This window comes from Piliocolobus tephrosceles, chromosome 2 (assembly GCF_002776525.5).
Source record: "Piliocolobus tephrosceles isolate RC106 chromosome 2, ASM277652v3, whole genome shotgun sequence".
In the NCBI taxonomy this organism is placed as follows: Eukaryota; Metazoa; Chordata; class Mammalia; order Primates; family Cercopithecidae; genus Piliocolobus; species Piliocolobus tephrosceles.
In genome coordinates, this window is record NC_045435.1 from 49,234,480 (window position 1) to 49,254,781 (window position 20,302).

General features: G+C 41.9%; 1 protein-coding gene across 3 annotated transcripts in view; it reads left to right on the forward strand.

Moving 5' to 3' along the window:
* Window positions 1-20,302, forward strand: part of TAMM41 (TAM41 mitochondrial translocator assembly and maintenance homolog) — a 59,132-nt gene that overhangs the window by 22,487 nt on the left and 16,343 nt on the right. For 2 of the 3 annotated variants that reach the window (XM_023218419.1, XM_023218420.1), the window contains 3 exons: window positions 7,070-7,215; window positions 14,711-14,876; window positions 16,201-16,263. In XM_023218419.1, the coding sequence (XP_023074187.1) occupies window positions 7,070-7,215; window positions 14,711-14,876; window positions 16,201-16,263 (375 nt within the window). Of the gene's footprint in view, window positions 1-7,069; window positions 7,216-14,710; window positions 14,877-16,200; window positions 16,620-20,302 lie in introns of those variants that run through there. The other variant, XM_023218418.1, reaches the window with a different exon arrangement.

Genomic DNA, 20,302 nt, shown 5'->3' on the forward strand with positions numbered 1-20,302 from the left:
CCAATATAGTGAACCTGAGTCCTCCCTATTGCTCCCTACTTTTGTATTTTCTAATGTATAAAAAGGAAGGCTGGGCATGGTGGCTCATGCCTGTAATCCCGGCACTTTGGCAGGTGGAGGCAGACAGATCACTTGGTCAGGAGTTTGAGACCAACCTGGCCAACATGATGAAACCCCATCTCTACTAAAAATACAGAATTAGCCTGGTGAGGTGGAGGTTGCAGTGAGCCGAGATGGTGCCACTGCACTCCAGCCTGGCGACAGAGCGAGACTGTCTCAAAAAAAAAAAAAAAAATTAGCTGGGCATGGTGGCACGCATCTGTAGTCCCAGCTACTAGGGAGGCTGAGGCAGGAGAATTGCTTGAACCCAGGAAGCAGAGGTTGTAGTGAGCCGAGATCATGCCACTGCACTCTAGCCTGGGTGACAGAGTGAGACTCTCTCAAAAAAAAAAGGCAGCTAACAAAATGGAAGAAAATATTTACAAATCATGTAACTGATAAGGGACTAGTATCCAGAATATATAAAGAATTTTTAAAATACAATGGAAAGGCCGGGCACGGTGGCTCACGCCTGTAATCCCAACACTTTGGGAGGCCAAGGCTGGTGGATCACTTGAGGTCAGGAGTTCAAGACCAGGCTGGCCAACATAGTGAAACCCTGCCTCTACTGAAAATACAAAAAATTAGTTGTGTGTAGTGGTGTGCAGCTGTAATCCCAGTTACTTGGGAAGCTGAGGCAGCAGAATAGCTTGACCCCAGGAGGTAGAGGTTGCAGTGACACGAGATCATGCCACTGCACTCCAGCCTGGGCAACAGAGCAGGACTCTATCTCAAAAAAAACAAAACAACCACAACAACAGAACAATGAAAAGACAACCCAGTTTAAAAACAAGAGAAGGATTTGAATAGCCAGTTCTTCAGAAAAGGTATTCAAATGGCCAGTAAGCACATGAAAAGTTGTTCAGCATCACAGGTATTAGGGAAATGGAAATACCAGTCCAAATCACAGAGACGCCATTGTACACCTGCTACAATGGCTGTAATAAAAAAGAAAGGCAAGAACAAGTGTTGAGAATGTGGAGAAATTGGGACCCTCATACATTGCTGATAAGATTGTAAAGTGGTACAGCTGCTTTAGAAAAAAGCTTGGCAGTTCCTCCAAATGTGAAACATAGTTACCATATGACCCAGCAGTCCTACTCCTGTATTGAGAAATGAAAACGTATGTCCACGCAAAAACTCCTACATAGCAGCATTATTCATAATGAATCGCCCAAAAGTGGAAACAACACAAATGTTCATCAACTGAGAAATGGATAAATAAAATTGGTGCATCTGTACAATGGAATATTACTTAACCATAAGCAGGAGTGAAGTACTGATAAATGCTACAGTGTGATGACCCTTGAAAACATTTTGCTAAGGTCATAAAAATAACCCCAGATAGTATATGATTCAGTGTGTATAAAATATCCAGAATAGGCAAATCTGTGGTGAGAAAGTAGATTAGATCCAATCTGGATCTCCGTTGTCTAGCACAGCTCCTGGTACTTTGTAGCCAGCCAAATATTCAGTGAACCAAAATGACAGCAATGTTTCAGTTCGAGCTGGGGATGGGGAGTGAAGGGCGATGGGGAGTGATCACTTAAGAGTATGGGGTTTCTTGGGGGGAGGCTGGAATATTCTCAGATTGGACAGATGATTGTCCAACTCTGTAAATAGAATTAAAAATACTGAATTATTTACTTTAAATGGATGAATTACATGGTGTGTGAATTATATCTGAAAAACAGTCATGAAAATGAATGCTATTTTGCCGTATCAATATCCAGTTTGGGCTGCAGTCCTTAAACACTACCACATAAAAATCTGCACTGAAATGATCTTTTTTGCATACCCTTTGCTGCCTGAGGTAAAGCCTATATCTGGACAGGTTGAGTATCCCTTATCTGAAATACTTGGGGCCAGAAGTATTTTGGATTTTGGAATTTTTGAGATTTTGGAATGTTTGCACATATACAATGAGATATCTTGGGGACGGCGCAAGTCTAAACACGAATTTCATTTATGTTTCATATACACCTCATACACATCGCCTGAAAGTGATTTTATATGATATTTTTAATAATATGTGCCACTCACTGCATGAGGTCAGGTGTGGAATTTTCCACTTGTGGTGTCATGCCAGTGCTCAAAGGGTTTCAGGTTAGGGGGCATTTTGCATTTCCAGTGTTCAGATTAGGGTTGCCCAGCCTGGATCTCCATTGCCTAGCACAGCTCCTGGTACTTTGTAGCCACTCAGATATTCACTAAACTGAAATGGCAGCAGTCTGGCAGTTAGTTCAAAGGGAGAAAAGTTAGCTGGTAATTATCTCCAAAACCCACAGCTTCCTCTACCCTCCATCCTTCGACTGTGCTATATATATATATATGATAAGTAGTATCTGTTTTACTACTTAAAAAGCATTCTCTAATACGTTAACTCTAGGTTCCCCAACCCTTGGGAACCCCCTGTTAGGAACCAGGACGCACCGCGGGAGGTGAGTGGTGGGCGAGCTTCATTTGTATTGACATCCAGTCTCCATCACTTGCATTACTGCCTGAGCTCCACTTCATGTTAGATCAGCAGCTGCGTTGGATTCTTATAGGAGCGCAATCCCTGTTTGAACTGCGTATGTGAGGAATCTAGGTTCCTGACTTTTTACGAGAATCAAATGCCTGATCTGTCACTGTCTCCCATCACCCCCAGAGGGACTGTCTAGTTGCAGGAAAATAATCTCAGGGCTCCCATTGATTCTACATTATGGTGAGTTGTATAATTCTTTCATTATATATTACAATGTAATAGTAACAAATAAAGTGCACAATAAATGTAATGTGCTTGAGTCATCCTGAAACCACTGTCCCCTGGACCCACATCCATGGAAAAATTGTCTTCCACAAAACCTGTTCCTGGTGCCAAAAAGTTTGGGGACCGCTGCCCTAACTCATTAAATCTGAAAGCAACGTTGAAAGGTTACTATGATTGTTAAACCATTTTACAGAGAAGGAGACTGATGCAGAAAGTTTAAGTAACTTAACCTCAGTCAAACCTCATTGCCAAACTTGAAAGCCAGGGCCTTGCCGCTGTACTGTGCAGCCCTTCACATCTGCACACTTGTAATGAGGTCCCTGACTGCTGGCTGCATGCCTGAATCACAGGGAAGGCCACCTACAGGTGGCTTACAGGCCTTGGAGTTTGTATCATTTCAAGGTCAAGGAGAAATTATCCTTTTGGATGCCTGTTGTACTGGCAGTTCTAGAGGCATAAAATAAAATCAGCAGTCAGTTTTAATCCATTGCTGTTGTTTTGTTGCAAACAAATCTCCGAAGGTAAGAAAAATTGATTGTTATGATCAGATGCTGGTTCATGCTGTGCCCATGATTTCATTCATTTTGTTCTGAAGAAATGAGTCATAAGCCCATTTGCTTCCTATCCCCTGTGGCTGAGCTAGTTCAGCTGCACAGCAGTGAGAGAAATTCAGTTCTGCACGCATTTATTGATGTGTGTGTTCCCTGTGCCAGGCAGTGCACAAGAAGCTAAGGATCAGACGTAAAAAAGCCCCAGTCCTTGTTCTCCGAGAGCCTAGAGTGTTTTCTAGGTCCTTTAATCATGGCATGTGATTGTTCTTTTAGGGGGAGGATTTGGATTGTAAAACATAATTCTTGATATTTTAAAATGGTAAATCTTTCTCTCGGAAAGTGACCCTAAAATTGAGGAACTTTTTTTTTTTTTTTTTTTTTGAGACGGAGTCTCACTCTGTCGCCCAGGCTGGAGTGCAGTGGCCAGATCTCAGCTCACTGCAAGCTCCGCCTCCTGGGTTCCCGCCATTCTCCTGCCTCAGCCTTCCGAGTAGCTGGGACTACAGGCACCCGCCACCTCGCCTGGCTAGTTTTTTGTATTTTTAGTAGAGACAGGGTTTCACCGTGTTAGCCAGGATGGTCTCGATCTCCTGACCTCGTGATCCGCCCATCTCGGCCTCCCAAAGTGGTGGGATTACAGGCTCGCTTGAGCCACCGCGCCCGGCCAAAATTGAGGAACTTTTTGTTTGCGGAATGTACAGAAAGAAGGAATGACACAAATATTGAGAACTCAACAGTTTTAGTAACTGATCTTTCACTTCAGGGCCAGCCTTGTTAGAGTCAGCATTTGATGACATTTCATCTCTTCAAAGATAATGGAATCCATTTTTATACGCATAAGGATTTACACAAGTTGAAAGTTAACTCAGCCACTGCTCCATTCACATTTGTCAAGTCATCATCTGTGCATCCCATGAATTTGTTTTAAAATGCTAGAAAGTAATATGCCAACATTATAGAAGTGAGGGAAATGGAGGGAAATTATAGAATAAAATCATCACCTAAAATGTCACTGCCCTAATACCGAGAGGCAGTTGGACCTGGGGCATGTTACCTTTTCACCTCCATCTCCTCATCTGTAAAACTGAGAATAATAGTACCTATTTTATGGATCTTTGCCATGACCAAATGAGATAGCAAATTAAAACACACATACAAAAACCCACAATAAATGTATTTTATTAGAGCAAAAATAAGCATTTTTATATAGTCCCTTGTCTTGTTTTTCTCATTTTTTATGAAGTTTTTTTTTTCGTTTTGGTATGCTTAAAAAAAATTATATAGAGACAGGGCCTCGCTATGTTCCAGCCCAGGCTGGTCTCAAACTCCTGAGCTCAAACATTCCCCCATCCTTGGCCTCCCAAAGTGCTAGGACTACAGATGTGAGCCACCACGCTGGGCCTGTTATACTTTTGTATCTTTGTTTCTTACTTAAATGATGACTTTCCATCTTGTTGGGTGTGATTACTGTCTGTGATAGTAACAGTATGCCGTCATAGTGCATCCTTTCCCCTGTTGTTGGACATTTGGGATGCTTTCAATATTATAAATAGTGCTTCAGTGAGCAATTTTATATATGTAGTATATTTTTACTTCCTGGGAAACCTTAAGCAGGTTTCTTAATCTCTGTCTTTGTTGCCTTGTATGTGAATGGGGATAGAATCCTATCTACCTGAGAGGAGAGCTGTGTGTATGAAATGAAACAATACCACAACGCACTTGGCACAGTGACTGGTATTTACCAGATCCTTAGTAAACGTTAACTCTTACTCTGTGTTTCTGGCTTATTTCTTTAGGCTTGCCCCAGAGATGGGGTTTCTTGCTTCAGTGCTTTCCAGAAGAATTTTAGCAGTTTATGCTGTCAATAGCAATATGTGAAAGGACTGATTTCTCAACCTCCTTATTAGCAGTTATCCCAGGTTTTAACTACCTAACAACTCTCTTTCCCTTCAAAATAATAGTGAAAAAATCAAGTTCATCCATATTTGAGCAGATTGTTAGGACTGGGACTCACTTCTGCTCACTCACCTGAACAGCCAGACCCCCTGTACACCAAGGTTAGGTTCTGGAGGCTCTTTGGAAGTCTGTTTGTTTTTGTTTTTGTTTTTTTGAGACGGAGTCTTGCTCTGTCGCCCAGGCTGTAGTGCAGTGGCGCAATCTTGGCTCGCTGCAAGCTCCGCCTCCCAGGTTCCTGCCATTCTCCTGCCTCAGCCTCCCGAGTAGCTGGGACTATAGGCGCCCGCCACCATGCCCAGCTAATTTTTTTGTGTTTTTTAGTAGAGATGGGGTTTCACCATGTTAGCCAGGATGGTTTTGATCTCCTGACCTCGTGATCCACCTGCCTCGGCCTCCCAAAGTGCTGGGATTACAGGTGTGAGCCACCGCGCCTGGCCTGGAGGTCTGTTTTTCTAAGCTTGCAGTCCCCAGTTGCATTCCACCAAATTGTAGTGTAAGTTGGTCCTTTGAAGCTTAAAACCTAGCATATTTTATTCCTTAGTCAATGAAGTACATATTGTTGGTCTTCTTTGTATTTTTACTTTTTCTAAAACAAGCCAACAATTTGCACTAGGAAAATCCATTGTGGCAAGTAATGACCTCTATGATCCCTTCCCCTCTCCAGAAAAAAGAAATTGGCAAGGGTAACCATATGTCCTGGTTTGCTCAGTTTATACTTGTCCTAGTGTAATTATTTATAGCAATCCCTTCACCCTCAGAAGTGACCTAGTTTGGATGATAAATTATATCGTCATCCTACCCCCAGGGGATTCCTCAGCAGCTGGAGTATCTGCCTACACTTGCCACCTCTCCACTCCCCCTGACAACTTGGCTCTCTCTCCAACAAAAGATTCAGCCACATTGCTTTCACCACGCTTGACTCAGGAGGTTCGTGTGTGTCCAGCCTCTTCTGATTTCACATTAGCCCAGTAGGCATGCACTCAAGCGTGTCCACTTTCCCGTTCCTTTCTCCTCCATCTTGCCGATGATTGTCAGTGGCATTGGCAGGGCACTTTTCTTTTGATTCAGAAATGCTTTTGCCTTTCAGAATTATTTGTTTTACAGCTCAATTCATCCTATAGGCAAATGTAACATTCCTCATTTATCATCATTTGCAATTTAAGAAGTTCTATCTGTTTTCAATTTCATCTTAAATGCAAACCTCCTCTTATAGAACTTTTAAGCCTTATTTTGCCCTTGTAAAATATGATAAGATTAATTGCATTCATAAAGTGCCTCAAAAGCCCTCATAAGCATACAGGTCAACGATGAGGAAGCAATGGCAAGGACAAGTCTGCAGTGATGGTGCATAGCTCCTGTCTCCCTCGTTGGCCACAGGCAGAGTTTGGCCCGTAAGACAGGACCTTGTAGGTGCAGAAGCGTCTGCATTGGAAAAACTAAAACAAGTTAGCTACTCGCTTGTGATTACCTTCTGTACCTAGGTAACTATAGTTTAACTGGCATCAAGGGCTTTGTGATTTGAGAGACCCTGTATTCCTCCAAACAAGTGCTCACATTTCTTGGGTAAAGTGCCCACATTTTGAGGAGGAAAAACAAGTGTTTTGATGAGGGATCCTGCCAGAGTGAACCCATGCAGTATCAGTGTGGGGAGTGTCATTCATACGTCAGAGTGTGGATTCTTATTGGAAGATGTGTTTATCTCTTTAACTAGGTGACTTTCGGATGGTGGTTGGAGAGGATAAAACAAAAGTGCTGAATATTGTGAAGCCCAATATAGCCCACTTTCAAGAGCTCTATGGCAGCATACTACAGGAGAATCCTCAAGTGGTGTATAAAAGCCAGCAAGGCCGGCTGGAGGTAAACTTATGTGGAAAATAGCTTGTATTGTTTCTAAGACAAGGGCTCTTTGCAGGAAGAAAGTCAGGGGTAGAACAGCATGACTGGTGTGAGAACATTTATAGTTCAAAAAGTAAGTACTGTGTGTAAACATAGGCTTCTGTGTATCTGGAATAATGCCAAGAGGTAACAGACTAGTAATAAGAGGCTGCCTTTGGAGAAGGGAACTAGGGACAGAAGTGGGAGAGGGACTTATTTTCACCATGTGTATCTTTTTTGCCATTGGAAAATCTTACCATGTCTATTAATTACCAGTCAAAACAAGTGAAAATAAACTTTTAGATCATTCTCATTCCATCCCCAGACCCATTTAGCTCCCCAGAGGTAACTGTACTGACAGTTTGGGATTTTTTTGTTTTTTTGTTGTTGTTGTTTTTCTTTTTTGGGGACAGGGTCTGACTCTGTTGCCCAGGCTGGAGTGCAGTGGCACGATCTTGGCTTACTGCAGCCTCAACACCCCCCAGCCTGGGATCAAGCCATCCTCCCACCTCAGCCTCCTGAGTAGCTGGGACTACAGGTGCATGCGACCACGCCTGACCAATTTTTGTATTTTTTTGTAGAGACAGGATTTTGCCATGTTGCACAGGCTGGTCTCAAACTCCTGAGCTCAAGCAGTTTGCCTGCCCCAGCCTTCAAAAGTGCTGGGATTACAGAGATGAGCTGCTGCACCCAGCCTGCTGTCTGTTCTTCCAGATCTTTTCACATGTACTTTTGTATATGTTTGTATGCATGTATGAAGAGGTTTGATTTTACATATTCAAAATTCTCTTCTTTCCCCACTTGTTACGTTTGTTACATCTGGGAATTTTTCTTTTCGATGTATCAAATAAAACTTTCTTATCAAGGTATTGTTTAAATTAATATTAAATGTTTGTTTGAAAATAAAAACCAGGGTGGGCCACAGGTTTTTGTGTTTTTTTTTTCCATTAGTGTAAAGAACACTGTATTTTTCTTCGTTTATGCTCTTCTCCCTCCACATAATAGGGGCAACTAACATTGTAATGAGTAATAGATTAACGGAATTTCTAGAGCTAAAAAGGAAATTTAAAAAAATAGGAATTAGTTTTAAAATAAGAAAAGAACAGAGAGTGACATATGAAATGTGAGAATACCCACCACTCAGTTTAACAGATTTTGCCACATTTGGTTCAGGTTGAGGTTTTTTGTTTTATGCATGCACATGGTTTAAAAGCCAAATGATACCTCAAGTTTATAACAAAAAGAGCAGTTCCTTCCCACATTCTCAGCCCTGCTACCAGGGGCAGCTGCTTTTGTCTCTATAGCTGATTTTTCTGATATGTACCACCTTGTTCTAAATAATATGCTTTGACTATTATTTCTTGATTTTTTTTTCAATCTTACACTTTATTTTTGCCATCCTGTAAGATGGGGATTTTTTTACTGTCTTACACTACCCCATAAATTCATATACCAGTGCACACACTCACACACATGCACTTAGCACACACATGCTCTTCCCCTCCTACCTCATGCCCTCATGCTTCACATAAAGTTATTTCATGTTTTTGGTTACGTTAATATTCAATATTTATTTTATTGTGACAGCCTTTTCTTTATTGATGAGCTGTGGCATTATGAAGTTCCCATTCCTGTACATCTTTGTTTCTCCTGGAGTTAATAGTTGTCTTATTTTTTCATTTGCTTAGGTCAGTCATCCTCAAACTCTGACAGATCCGTAAAACTCTTCCCATTATAGACAAATTTATTGGGTATTTTCTGTTTCTTGTTTTTCATAGAAATGTTTTTCCTGGAGCCCCCCCTGCCTTGTTCCTTTCTCGACTGGTTGTTTTCTAGCTCACTGCACAGCTGCACTCCTCTACCTTCCTTTCATTATCACCCCAAGAATTCCCTTTGCCTCCCCATGCTAGTTTTTGGTTTTGTGGGTCTTGCATTTTCCTCTTCCATGGTTTACACTCTGATGTTAGTGAAGTTTGTCTTTTATTACCTTCTTAAAGGGTATGAGGGAGGTACATTTTTGAGACCATATACCTCTGAAAATTCTACCCTCCCTTTGATGGATAGTATCAGCTAGATATCAAATTCTAGGGTGGAAATAATTTTCCCTGTTTATTTATATCTGCTTTCCATTCATTATTCAGTCACTTGGTCCCTCCCCCCCCCCCCCCCCCCCCTCCCTCCCTCCTTCCTTTTTTTCCTTTCTTTTTTTTTTTTTTTTTTTTTTTTTGACAGGGCCTTGCTCGGTTGCCCAGGCTAGAGTGGAGTGGTACAATCCTGGCTCACTGCAACCTCAAACTCCCAAGCTCAAGTGACTCTCCCACCTCAACCTCCTGAGTAACTGGGACTACAGGCATGCGCCACCACGCCCGAGTGGTTTTTCTATTTTTAGTAGAAACAGGGTTTCACCTTATTGCCCAGGCTGGTCTCGAATCCTAGGCTCAAGCCATCCTCCCACCTTGGTCTTCCAAAGTATTGGGTTAACTGGTGTGAACCACTGCACCCAGCCTCAGTGGGTCTTTTCTATCTGGAATTTTATAAGCTTCAATTCTAAAGAATTTTTTAAAATTATTTCTGTAATTATTCTTCATACCCATTTTATTAGTTTGTTCTTCCTGGGATTCCTGTTAGGTGGTTGCTAGACCTCCTGGTTTAACCTTTTTTTCCTCTCTCTCCCGTCTCTTTGTTTATTAAATTTAGCTTTATGGGAGAATCTTTCTGATTGGTTCTGTAACACTTCTACTGAATTTTTAATTTTCCCAAAATGTTCTTTCTTATAGCATCCTATTCTTGTATTATGGATGCATTATTTTCTCCTAATCTCTTTAATGATCTTTATTATAGCATTTGAAGATTTTTGTCTTGTTCTCTCACATTGTTTCTTTCTCTTAGTTCCTCTTGTCTGTTTATACTCTAGTCTGTTATGTTAGAAGCCTTCTTCAAATGTCTGAATTTCCTTCCTGGGCTGTTTTTTTAAATTAATTAATGAATGAATTAATTTGACAGGGGGGGTCTCACTTTGTCACCTAGGCTACAGTGTAGTGGCATGATCATAGCTCACTGTAGCCTTGAACTCTTGCACTGAAGTGATCCTCCCACCTCAGCCCCTTGAGGAGCTGAGACTATAGGCCCGTGCCACTATGCCCAGCTGATTTTTTTATATATGTGTATGTACATACATTTGTACCCATATGATTTGAGACATTAACTTTTTTTTTTTGTAGATACAGGGTCTCACTTTGTTGCCCTGGCTGGTCTCAAACTCCTAGGCTCAAGCAATCCTCCCGCCTTAGCCTCCCAAAGTACTGGGATTACAGGCAAGAGCCACGTGCCTGGCTCTGGCCTGTTTTTAAAGAATGAGGCACTAAAATGCAGACTGGAAGTTCTTTGTGATGTATCAGGCTTGTCAACTGGTGGGCTTGACTATAGGATTATGAGGCAAAGACCTAGCTATTTTGTTTTGTTTTGTTTTGTTTTTTTGAGACGGAGTCTCTCTCTGTCGCCCAGGCTGGAGTGCAGTGACGCGATCTCAGCTCACTGCAACCTCCGTCTCCCAAGTTCAAGCGATTCTTGAATCAGGAGCCTCTCGAATAGCTGGAACTACAGGCATGCGCCATCACACCCAGCTAATTTTTGTATTTTTAGTAGTGACGGGGTTTCACCATGTTGGCCAAGCCAGTCTTGAACTCCTGACCTAAGCAATCTGCCTGCTTCGGCCTCCTGAAGTGCTGGGATTAGTGGTGTGAGCCACCGCACCTGGCCAAGGACCTAGCTGTTTTGTTGGAGGATCTCAAATATCAGTGTCTGTAGAATTTCTCCAGAGATCTTCTATTCTCTGGCTAGAGGACAGGGAAGTATAATGTGTCTGTCTACCAACTTTCTAGAAACTGAGCAAGGGAAAAGGACTAGGAATTTTCTCCAACCATGAAGATAAAGGTATCCAGAATCCTCCCCATGGCCTATAAAAGTCTGCATGATCTAGTTTCGCATCGGTTTCTTTTCCCAGGAAACTTACAAGAATAAGATTGGGGGACTGAGTTACAGCTCCCAGTGCTGTATCTGGACTTGAGACTGCAACGGAGACTCATCTTCTCCCACCTCTGCTACCCATCCAGATTCCCTTCACCTTCATCTGTCCCTTCTGCTTATCTTGACAGGGTGGCCCAGACCGTCATCTCGGAGGAGTCTGGAGGACCCTGGCCGCCACATTTGTCCTCTTACCATAACAATTGGGCAAGGGGTCCTCTAAGAGATGTGTATCAGCACCCCAGCTCCTGATGACCAGGGCCGATTACTTCTGCCAGTGTAGTGACTCATTGCCTTGTCTGCTGGACTTATGGCATGGGATTCTAAATGGATTGGGTGGCAGTCGTAACTTTAAAAAGTTAATGGGATGCTTACTGTGTCCTCTGGTAGAACCATCCCTTCTCTGGGAATTGGGACCTCTAGACCCACAGACCTAGAGCTGTGGTGATAGGAAACAAAGTGTTCCCAAGTGGGTCCCTGGGAATGATAAGGTCACTTCTCCTTCTACCCTTGGTTGCCAGGCCCATGTCTTCTGCCAGGTGGGAACATAGTACTGTGTAATGGTGATTGATTCTGGATGTGTAGCACAGCCCATCCTCGCAGGACAATGTCTTCAAGCTGTGCCTCTGCTCCGAGTTGACACATAAAATCTGCCTTACCCCTGCATCTTTTAGGTCTGCAGGTGGTGTTCATCTCTGCCATTCCTCCTGGGATATGGTTTTATTTTTTATTTACTCTTTTGGCCAGGGGGAGAGAATGGCAGCTTCACGCCTCTAATCCCAGCATTTTGGGAGGCCGAGGTGGGTGTATCACTTGAGGCCAGGCATTCAAGACTAGCCTGGCCAACATGGTGAAACCCCATCTCTACTAAAAATACAAAAATTAGCCAGGCATGGTGGTATGCACCTGTACCACACAGTTACTCGGAAGGCCGAGGCATGAGAATCACTTGAGCCTGAGAGATGGAGATTGCAGTGAGCTGAGATCGTGCCACTGCACTCCAGCCTGGCAACACAGCGAGACTCTGTCTCAAAAAAAAGTAATAACAAAACAAAATATTAGCTTTATTGATGAGTACTTCTATACCATAAAAGCTAGTGTTTGCAGTATATTCACAGAGCTGCACAGCCATCACCATGATGTAATTTAAGAATATTTCTGTCACTCCATACCCATTAGCAGTCCCCAGCTCTCCCCTCCCCCAGGAAACCACTGATCCACTTTCTGTCTCTGTAGATTTGTCTGTTCTGGACAGTTCATATGAATGGAATCATACAATATCAGATTTTTTCCATATCTATCTGCTTTTTTCTTAAGTTGACATTTAATAATTGTATCCATGTCTGCTTTTAAAATGTAATTTGACTTTCACAATTTAGCTGAATGCTTTCACTTTCATATTTTCATGAGAATTAGTGTAAGGAAAATGAGAATTTACCAAATTTTTAAACCATGTCACCTGATATTTTATCTTTACACACATGCTTTCAAGTGAAAATTCCAGAGCATTATTTTCCTGAAGAGAAAGCAGTGGCAAATACTACTTTCTAATTTTTTTATATGTCACTCAAGCCATTGGAACCTTCATAGGTAAAACATAAGTGAAATATAAGTTTATTCTAACTAATCCCAGTATGTGGCCTCAAAATATAAGCCCATAAATGTCATTTCTAAGATTATTTTATATAAATACTCAAATTTGTTGTCATTTTTGTAGCCAAAGCTAAGTAGAGGATGGGTCCTGTGAATTTAGAACCATCCTAGTGATAAATGTCAAATATTTAGGTAAAAACCTAAATATTTTCCCCTCTACCTTTACGGAGCCATTAAATAATAACATTTTCTCCTGCTTTGAATAGATTTTTATAGGCAAAACTAGAAAATTCAGGTATTTGGTATATACTTTTTTTTCCGAGACTGTCTTGCTCTTGTCACCCAGGCTGTAGTGCAGTGGCACAGTCACTCCTCATCATATCCTCAACTTTCCAGGCTCAAATGATCCTCCCACCTCAGCCTCCCAAGTAGACAGAACTGTAGGCTTGCACCACCATGTCTGGCTTTTTTTTTTTTTTTCCATAGAGCTGGATATCTCACACTTTTGCTAGGGCTGATCTTGAATTTTTGGGCTCAAGCAATTCTCCCACCTCAGCCTCCCAAACTGTTGGGATTACAGGTGTGAACCTGCGTACCCGGCCCATTTGGTATGTACTTAATAAATATTTATTCAATTTTAAAAATGGTAGAGTGAGTAGATTCTAATTATTAAGAAAGTTGGTCATATCTGTAAACTCTAAGCCTAAAATATAATACATTCATCTGATTTTTTCTTACTGTTCTCTTAATTGAAGTTAAAACCTAAATATTTGTGAAAAGGATACAAGACAGATTCTTCCTTGGGAAATAACGTGATGAGCTATTGAGGGCAGTGTTACTGGTTCTGCACTTGGCAGGAAATCAATGTTTACAAGATTTTTAAAAATTCATTCCATGAGGCACAGTGTATGAAACTGGGAGTTAGGAAAGCTAGGTCTGGCCTCAGCTGTGTGGCTAACTTTTGATTCAAGGGTTTCTGAGTAAAGTCCGACACATAGTTTTACATGTTTTATTTATATGTTTATCTTCAGCATCTTAACATCTTAATATGTTTTAGAATACTTTGGGAACCAAAGCCACTGGCATAGTAGCTCTAGGACAACTAAGTTGTATTGATTGAGTTACTCATTTCCTTATTGTTTTTTGAGTAACTACTGTGTGCCAGGGATTAAAAGTGAGTAAGATTAGTTTCTGTCATCAGTGTGTACCTACAGTTTGTGAAATACAGCATACTAAAAGGCCCTACAGGCAGGACACACAATTCAGATCCCACTCACTCTCATTGATGGTGTGATCAGGGCACGTCAGTCTCCCTGCATTTGAAATGGGAGGGGTCATCTCAGTGCCTGGATTTGACGCGGCCTCCATGAGTGTCAACTGCAGCACCACTTCCTTTGACTGCTGGATTTAAGACAAATATAAATTTTAAAACCAAAAGTCAAAAATTGATCCTTGAGAGTGGCTTCTATTCTTAGGTAGAAATGGAATATTATAGGACAAGAATTATCCTTTTTGAAGGGACTTAGACTCCTGAACTGAACCCATTCAGTTTCAGAAAAGAGAGTCTCCTTAGCTTGCTGCCTCGCCAGGGGTGTGGGTGCATATATGTCTGTGTGATTTTTTTTTTTTTTTTTTTTTTTTTGAGACGGAGTCTCGCTCTGTCGCCCAGGCTGGAGTGCAGTGGCCAGATCTCAGCTCACTGCAAGCTCCGCCTCCCGAGTTTACACCATTTTCCTGCCTCAGCCTCCCGAGTAGCTGGGACTACAGGGTCTGTGTGATTTTTAAAGAGAAGCCCTGTGTCTGTGAGTATTTGTAGAATTTAAAGCACTTCCATAGACGTTGTCTTTTTTCCCCCCTCCAGATAGATAAAAGCCCAGAAGGACAGTTCACTCAGCTGATGACATTGCCCAAAAGCTTACAGCAACAGATACATCATATTATGGACTCTCCTGGAAAAAACAGAGATGTGGAAGAAACTTTATTCCAAGTGGCTCATGATCCCGACTGTGGAGATGTGGTGCGACTAGGTACGTTTATGAATTTGAGGTTGAGGAAATGCCAGCCATGGGGAAAAGTAGACTTTGTGATTGGGACGTGTTATTTCTTCCTTTTTGTTTAGTGAAATAGAGAGATTGCCGCTGAGAAGAAGAAAGCACTAAAAGTTTGAGGGTTTTTCTAAATCTGAATTTTTACTTGTTTGAAGTAACATGGTGAAAATACTTCTATTTTTAAATTCCTGGATCCTAAATCACTGTCAAAGGGAGAAACAATGTTTCTTTTGGTTTCTAGAGCACAACTTCTAGAATTTATTTAAAACATATGTCTGTGTTCTTTGTGGTGGTCTGAGAAAAGAGATTGGTGGCTTTTTTTTATGCTTTTATAACATCAAGAACACAGCTTTCCTCAATCAACTCCATTTGATGTGTCTCATACAGTGTTCAGTGCATTCCCTCAGACATGGCCCACGTTCCACAGCATTTTCCCCAGCACTGCCCTAATGTTTATCCAAAACTCTGAACCCAGGCCAGGTGCAGTGGCTCATGCCTGTAATCCCAACACTTTAGGAAGTCCAGGAAGGAGAATCACTTGAGGCCAGAAGTTTGAGACCAGCTTGGGCAACAGAGCAAGACCCTGTCTCTGCAAAAATGTAAAAAGTAGCTGGGCATGGTGGCATGTGCCTATAGTCTCTGCTAACTTCGGAGTCTGAGGTGGGAGGATCGCTTGAGCAGCTGGAGGCTGCAGTGAGCTAGGATCGTACCACTACACTCCAGACTGGGCGATAGAGCAGTCCTTATCTCTTAAAAAAAAAAATAATAATAATAATAATAATAAAATAAAGCCTGAACCTGATCTTCAGAGACTAACTTCCCTTTAAGGTGCTAAAGGTAATTGATGAGATCAGTCAATCAAGAAATATTTATAAAATTGAGAATGAGTCCCGCTGTCAATTGAGTGCATTATCCTGTTTTCATTCAGTAAATATGTACTGAGCTCCTCCAGGTGCCAGATAGAATTTACAGAAATGCTTTGCTGAGACCATCACACTGCAGAGGAACATGAGCTGCAGCAAGTGCTCCACTCCCTCTCCGCCTGGGCCTGACTAGGTTTGCACTGGGTCACCAGCTCCCCATCCTGAAGGGAGCTCTGAATGAGGCACACTGTTGTTTGTTTGAAGGTGATCCTGGCAACAGTGTGATCTGGGCTGTCTCCTTGAGGGGAGTGAAAGTGAGAGATACATTTGGTGGTTTGATTGGCTGACTAGAAAGAATATTTAGTTTCAAGTTTTAAAACTGTTAAGATGACTAACATCTGTTTTGGGTTTTTGGTCTCCTTTTTGTTTTTATCTCACAGGGCTTTCAGCAATCGTGAGACCTTCTAGTATAAGACAGAGCACCAAAGGCATTTTTACTGCTGGTAAGAGCTTTAGAAATCCATGTATAACATACCTGCTGACTAAAGCTTTGTCTCTTTTAAGTGCTTGTGAAATGCTGAGCTTTGATGGCCATAAACTGGGATATTGCAGTAAGGTACAAACAGGCATGACAGCAGCAGAATCTGGTGGTCTAATGTCAGACCACTGGCAGTGCTGTTGGAAGCTTTACTACCCTTCTGAATTTTCTGAGAAACTTCCTGTGTGCAGGGTTTTTTCCTCATGTTGTTTTATTTATCAAAGTTACAGATGCATAGGATTGCAAAAACAGCAGCCCCTGTGCTCCCTCTCCTCTTCCCCTTCTCTGAGACAACTGCTTCCATCTGTCTTAGTGGATTAGTTTTGTTTTCACTGCCTTTTCTCTAAATGGTAAGTTTTCCTTGCTCCTTCTCTACATTTCAACTTTAGTATCATCTATTGACTTCTTTCTATGGGAGGTTAGAATTCAACTCTGGCACCCCCCTCATCAAATGTACTCACCCTCCCATCCCTCTGTCCTCCTAATATAGTTGTCTCGTGGCTTTGGCTAGTTTTCAGTTTGGTGGTTTGGTGAGCCACATAGTACACCTTTCCTTCCCTGCACAATGTTCTTCTCTCATGGAGAGTGTCTTCACTGGCCCCTGTAGGGGGTCCCTCATTTCTTGTATCTCATGTCTTTCACTTGCTTGGTGCACAGTCTCATTTTGGTGACGCACATTTTCCAGTAATTCCCTGAGAAAGGGAACATGGAAGGCACATTTGGAGACCGTGTATGTCTGAAAGTTTTTTGTCTGCCTTCACCCATAATTAATACTTAGGCTGGGTATAGATTAAAAATCACTTTCCTTTAAAATTTTGGGATCATTGCTGCATTTATCTTTTACTTCTAGGATTGTTGTCTTTGTCTAAAGCCAATCTGATTCTTAATACTTTGTGTATGTTATTTCTGGAAGCATGTTAGGTCTTTATTTTTCCCCAGTGCTCTGAATTCTCTCAGTGATCTGCTTTGATGTGAGTCTGTTATCTGTTTCACCAGGAACTCATTGCCCTTTCTGTTGGGAAACTCAGAATATAAGCGTATAAGAAAATGTTTTAAATTTTTTCTTTAATTTTGTACCATCTGTTTTCTCTGTTCTCTTTCTGGAACTCCTTATATTCAAATATTGGATCTCTTAGATTAGTCCTTTGGTTTTTGTCTTCTATTTTTTATCTATTTGTTCTTTTGCTCTGCTTTGGGAGATTTTCTCGAATTTCTCAACTTTAGCTTCTAACCCTTCTGTTGAGTGTTTATAATTTCCAGGAACTCTCTCTTTTCTTATTCTCTGACTGCTCCCGTTTTTTGCATCCTATTCTTGTTTTATGGCCTAAATATTTGACATCTCCTTGGAGGACAAAGTGGCTATATCAATTCATCGTCCCACAAGCAGAGTAGGAGAATACTCTTTTCTTCCCATGTTTTCCAACATTTGGCATCATCAAGTGATTGATTGACTTTTGTGGTTCAGGCTTTCTCCATGCAAGCATCCATTGAGCATCTCTCATGTGCCAGCCGCTCGGGATACAAAATTGAACACAATGCTGAATTAGACTGTTCTCACACTGCTAATAAAGACATACCTGAGATTGGGTAATTTATAAAGGAAAGAGATTTAAATGACTCAGAGTTCCACATGGCTGGGGAGGCCTCAGAATCATGGCGGAAGGTGAATGAGGAGCAAAGTCATGTCTTACATGGCGGCAGGCAAGAGAGCGTGTGCAGGGGAGCTCCCTTGTATAGAACCATCAGATCTCCCGACACTTAATCACTATCATGAGAACAGCACAGGAAAGACCTGCCTCCATGATTCAATTACCTCCCACTGGGTCCCTCCCACGATGTGGGGATTATTACAATTCAGGGTGAGATTTGGGTGGGAACACAGAGCCAAACCATATCAAATGCTATACTGCCTTCCAGAGGCTTATAATCTAGAAGGGAAAAGAGACATGCTAACAGAAATTTGTGAGAGAGGGAGAAATAGCATAGAGGTAGCCCAAAAAGGGGAGTGATCTTTCAACCTAATTCTGATCCCTGAGTTTGAGATTGCTGGGGAGCTGGTGTGGTCACACCTCTCAGTGTCTCATAGCCCAACTGCACCGCTTTGAGCATTTGGCCCTTAAGGACCGTGTTGCCCTCCTGAATCACTGGAAAGATTCAACACGGCCAGGTGTGGTGGCTCACACTTACAATCCCAGCACTTTGGGAGGCCAGGGTGGGAGGATTGCTTGGGCTCAAGAGTTCAAGACCAGCCTGGGCAACACAGCAAGACCCTGTCTCTTTAAAAATAATAAAAATAGGCCAGATGCAGTGGCTTACACCTATAATCCCAGCACTTTGGGAGGCCAAGGCAGGAGAATCACTTGAGTCCTGGAGTTCGAGATCAGCCTGGGCAACATGGTGGAACCCCATCTCTACAAAAAATATGAAAAATTGGCCGGGTGTGGTGGCTCATGCCTGTAATCCTAGTACTTTGGGAGGCCGAGACAGGCGGATTGTCTGAGCTCAGGAGTTTGAGATCAGTCTGGGCAACATAGTGAAACCCCGTCTGTACTAAAGTACAAAAAATTAGCCGGGCGTGGTGGTGCATGCCTGTAGTCCCAGCTTTGAAAGGCTGAGGCAGAATTGCTTGAACCTGGCAGGCGGAAGTTGCAGTGAGACAAGATTGTGCCACTGCACTCTGGCCTGTGAAACAGAGTGAGACTTTGTCTCAAAAAAAAGTGCTGGGCATGGCGGTACGCACCCATAGTAGTCCTGAGCCCAGGATGTCGAGGTGGCATTGAGCTGAGAACGCGCCACTGCACTTCAATCTGGGTGACAGAGTGAGACCCTGTCTCAAAAAAAATTATAATAATAAAAATATTGTATAAATTAAAAGTTTCAACAAAGACTTAGTAGCACTTGCATCACATCTACTGAACTAAATATTTTCCTACCATTTGGGTGCATGGCTTTGCATTTCCAGTTAAGATATTCATTTAATCTATGTTCCTGCTAGTTTACTCTGGCAACACTGAAGATGAGGTACTTTTGTTTGTTTGGGTGATTCATGCTGTTAATCTGAATTTTGCATGATTGCCTCTCCCTTGCTGTGATCCTCCTTGGGTGAGGCTTAATGATTTGTTTTGTTTTTGGTGTCCCATGCTATAAGGAATTATTGGAATTACTAGAATTATTGCTAATTATTTTTCAGTTGTGACGATGGTGGTGTTATGGAGCTTTTTTAAAAAATTCCCTTTCTTTTAGAAATGCACACTAAAATAATTCCAGATGCAATGATATGTTGTCTGGGATTTGCTTCCAAATAAAACATGGCAGAGGGTAGTGGGTAATGGGTAGATGACACGAGATTGGCCATGAGCTGATATATTGTCAAAGCTAGGTAAAGATGCGTGGGGCTGTTTTATACTCTTCTGTCTGTGATTTAAGTTTGAATTTTTCTCTAATAAAAGACTGAAAAAGATCTTGACACCTTCAACCTGAAATGAGCCTTTGTTCCTCTTTCCACTCATTATTTCTATTCACCAGCAGAGGGCAGTTGGTCACAGAACCCACAGCTCAGCTGTCCTCGTGGCCCTGGAGTGCTGATGCTGCTTCCCCTGAGTGCTTACTGCTTGCTTCCCCTTCACTTTTTTTTTTCTTTTTAATTTTTAAAATGTTTAAGGAATACAAGTGCATTTTTCTTACATGGTGAAGTCTGGGCTTTTAGTGTACCTATCATCGCCCAAATAGTGAACGTCGTGCCCAACAGGTAATTTTCCAACCCTCACCCCCTCCCACCCTCACACTTTTTATAATCACCAGTGTCATTCTATTCTGTATGCTCATGCGTACACATTGTTTAGCTCCCACTTAAAGTGAGAACATGTGATACTGAAATTTCTGTTTCTGAGTTATTTCACTTAGAATCATGGCCTCCAGTTCTACCCATCTTACTGCAAAAGACATGATTTCATTCTGTGTTATGGCTAAGTAGTATTCAAGGTGAGATACAGATATAGATATAC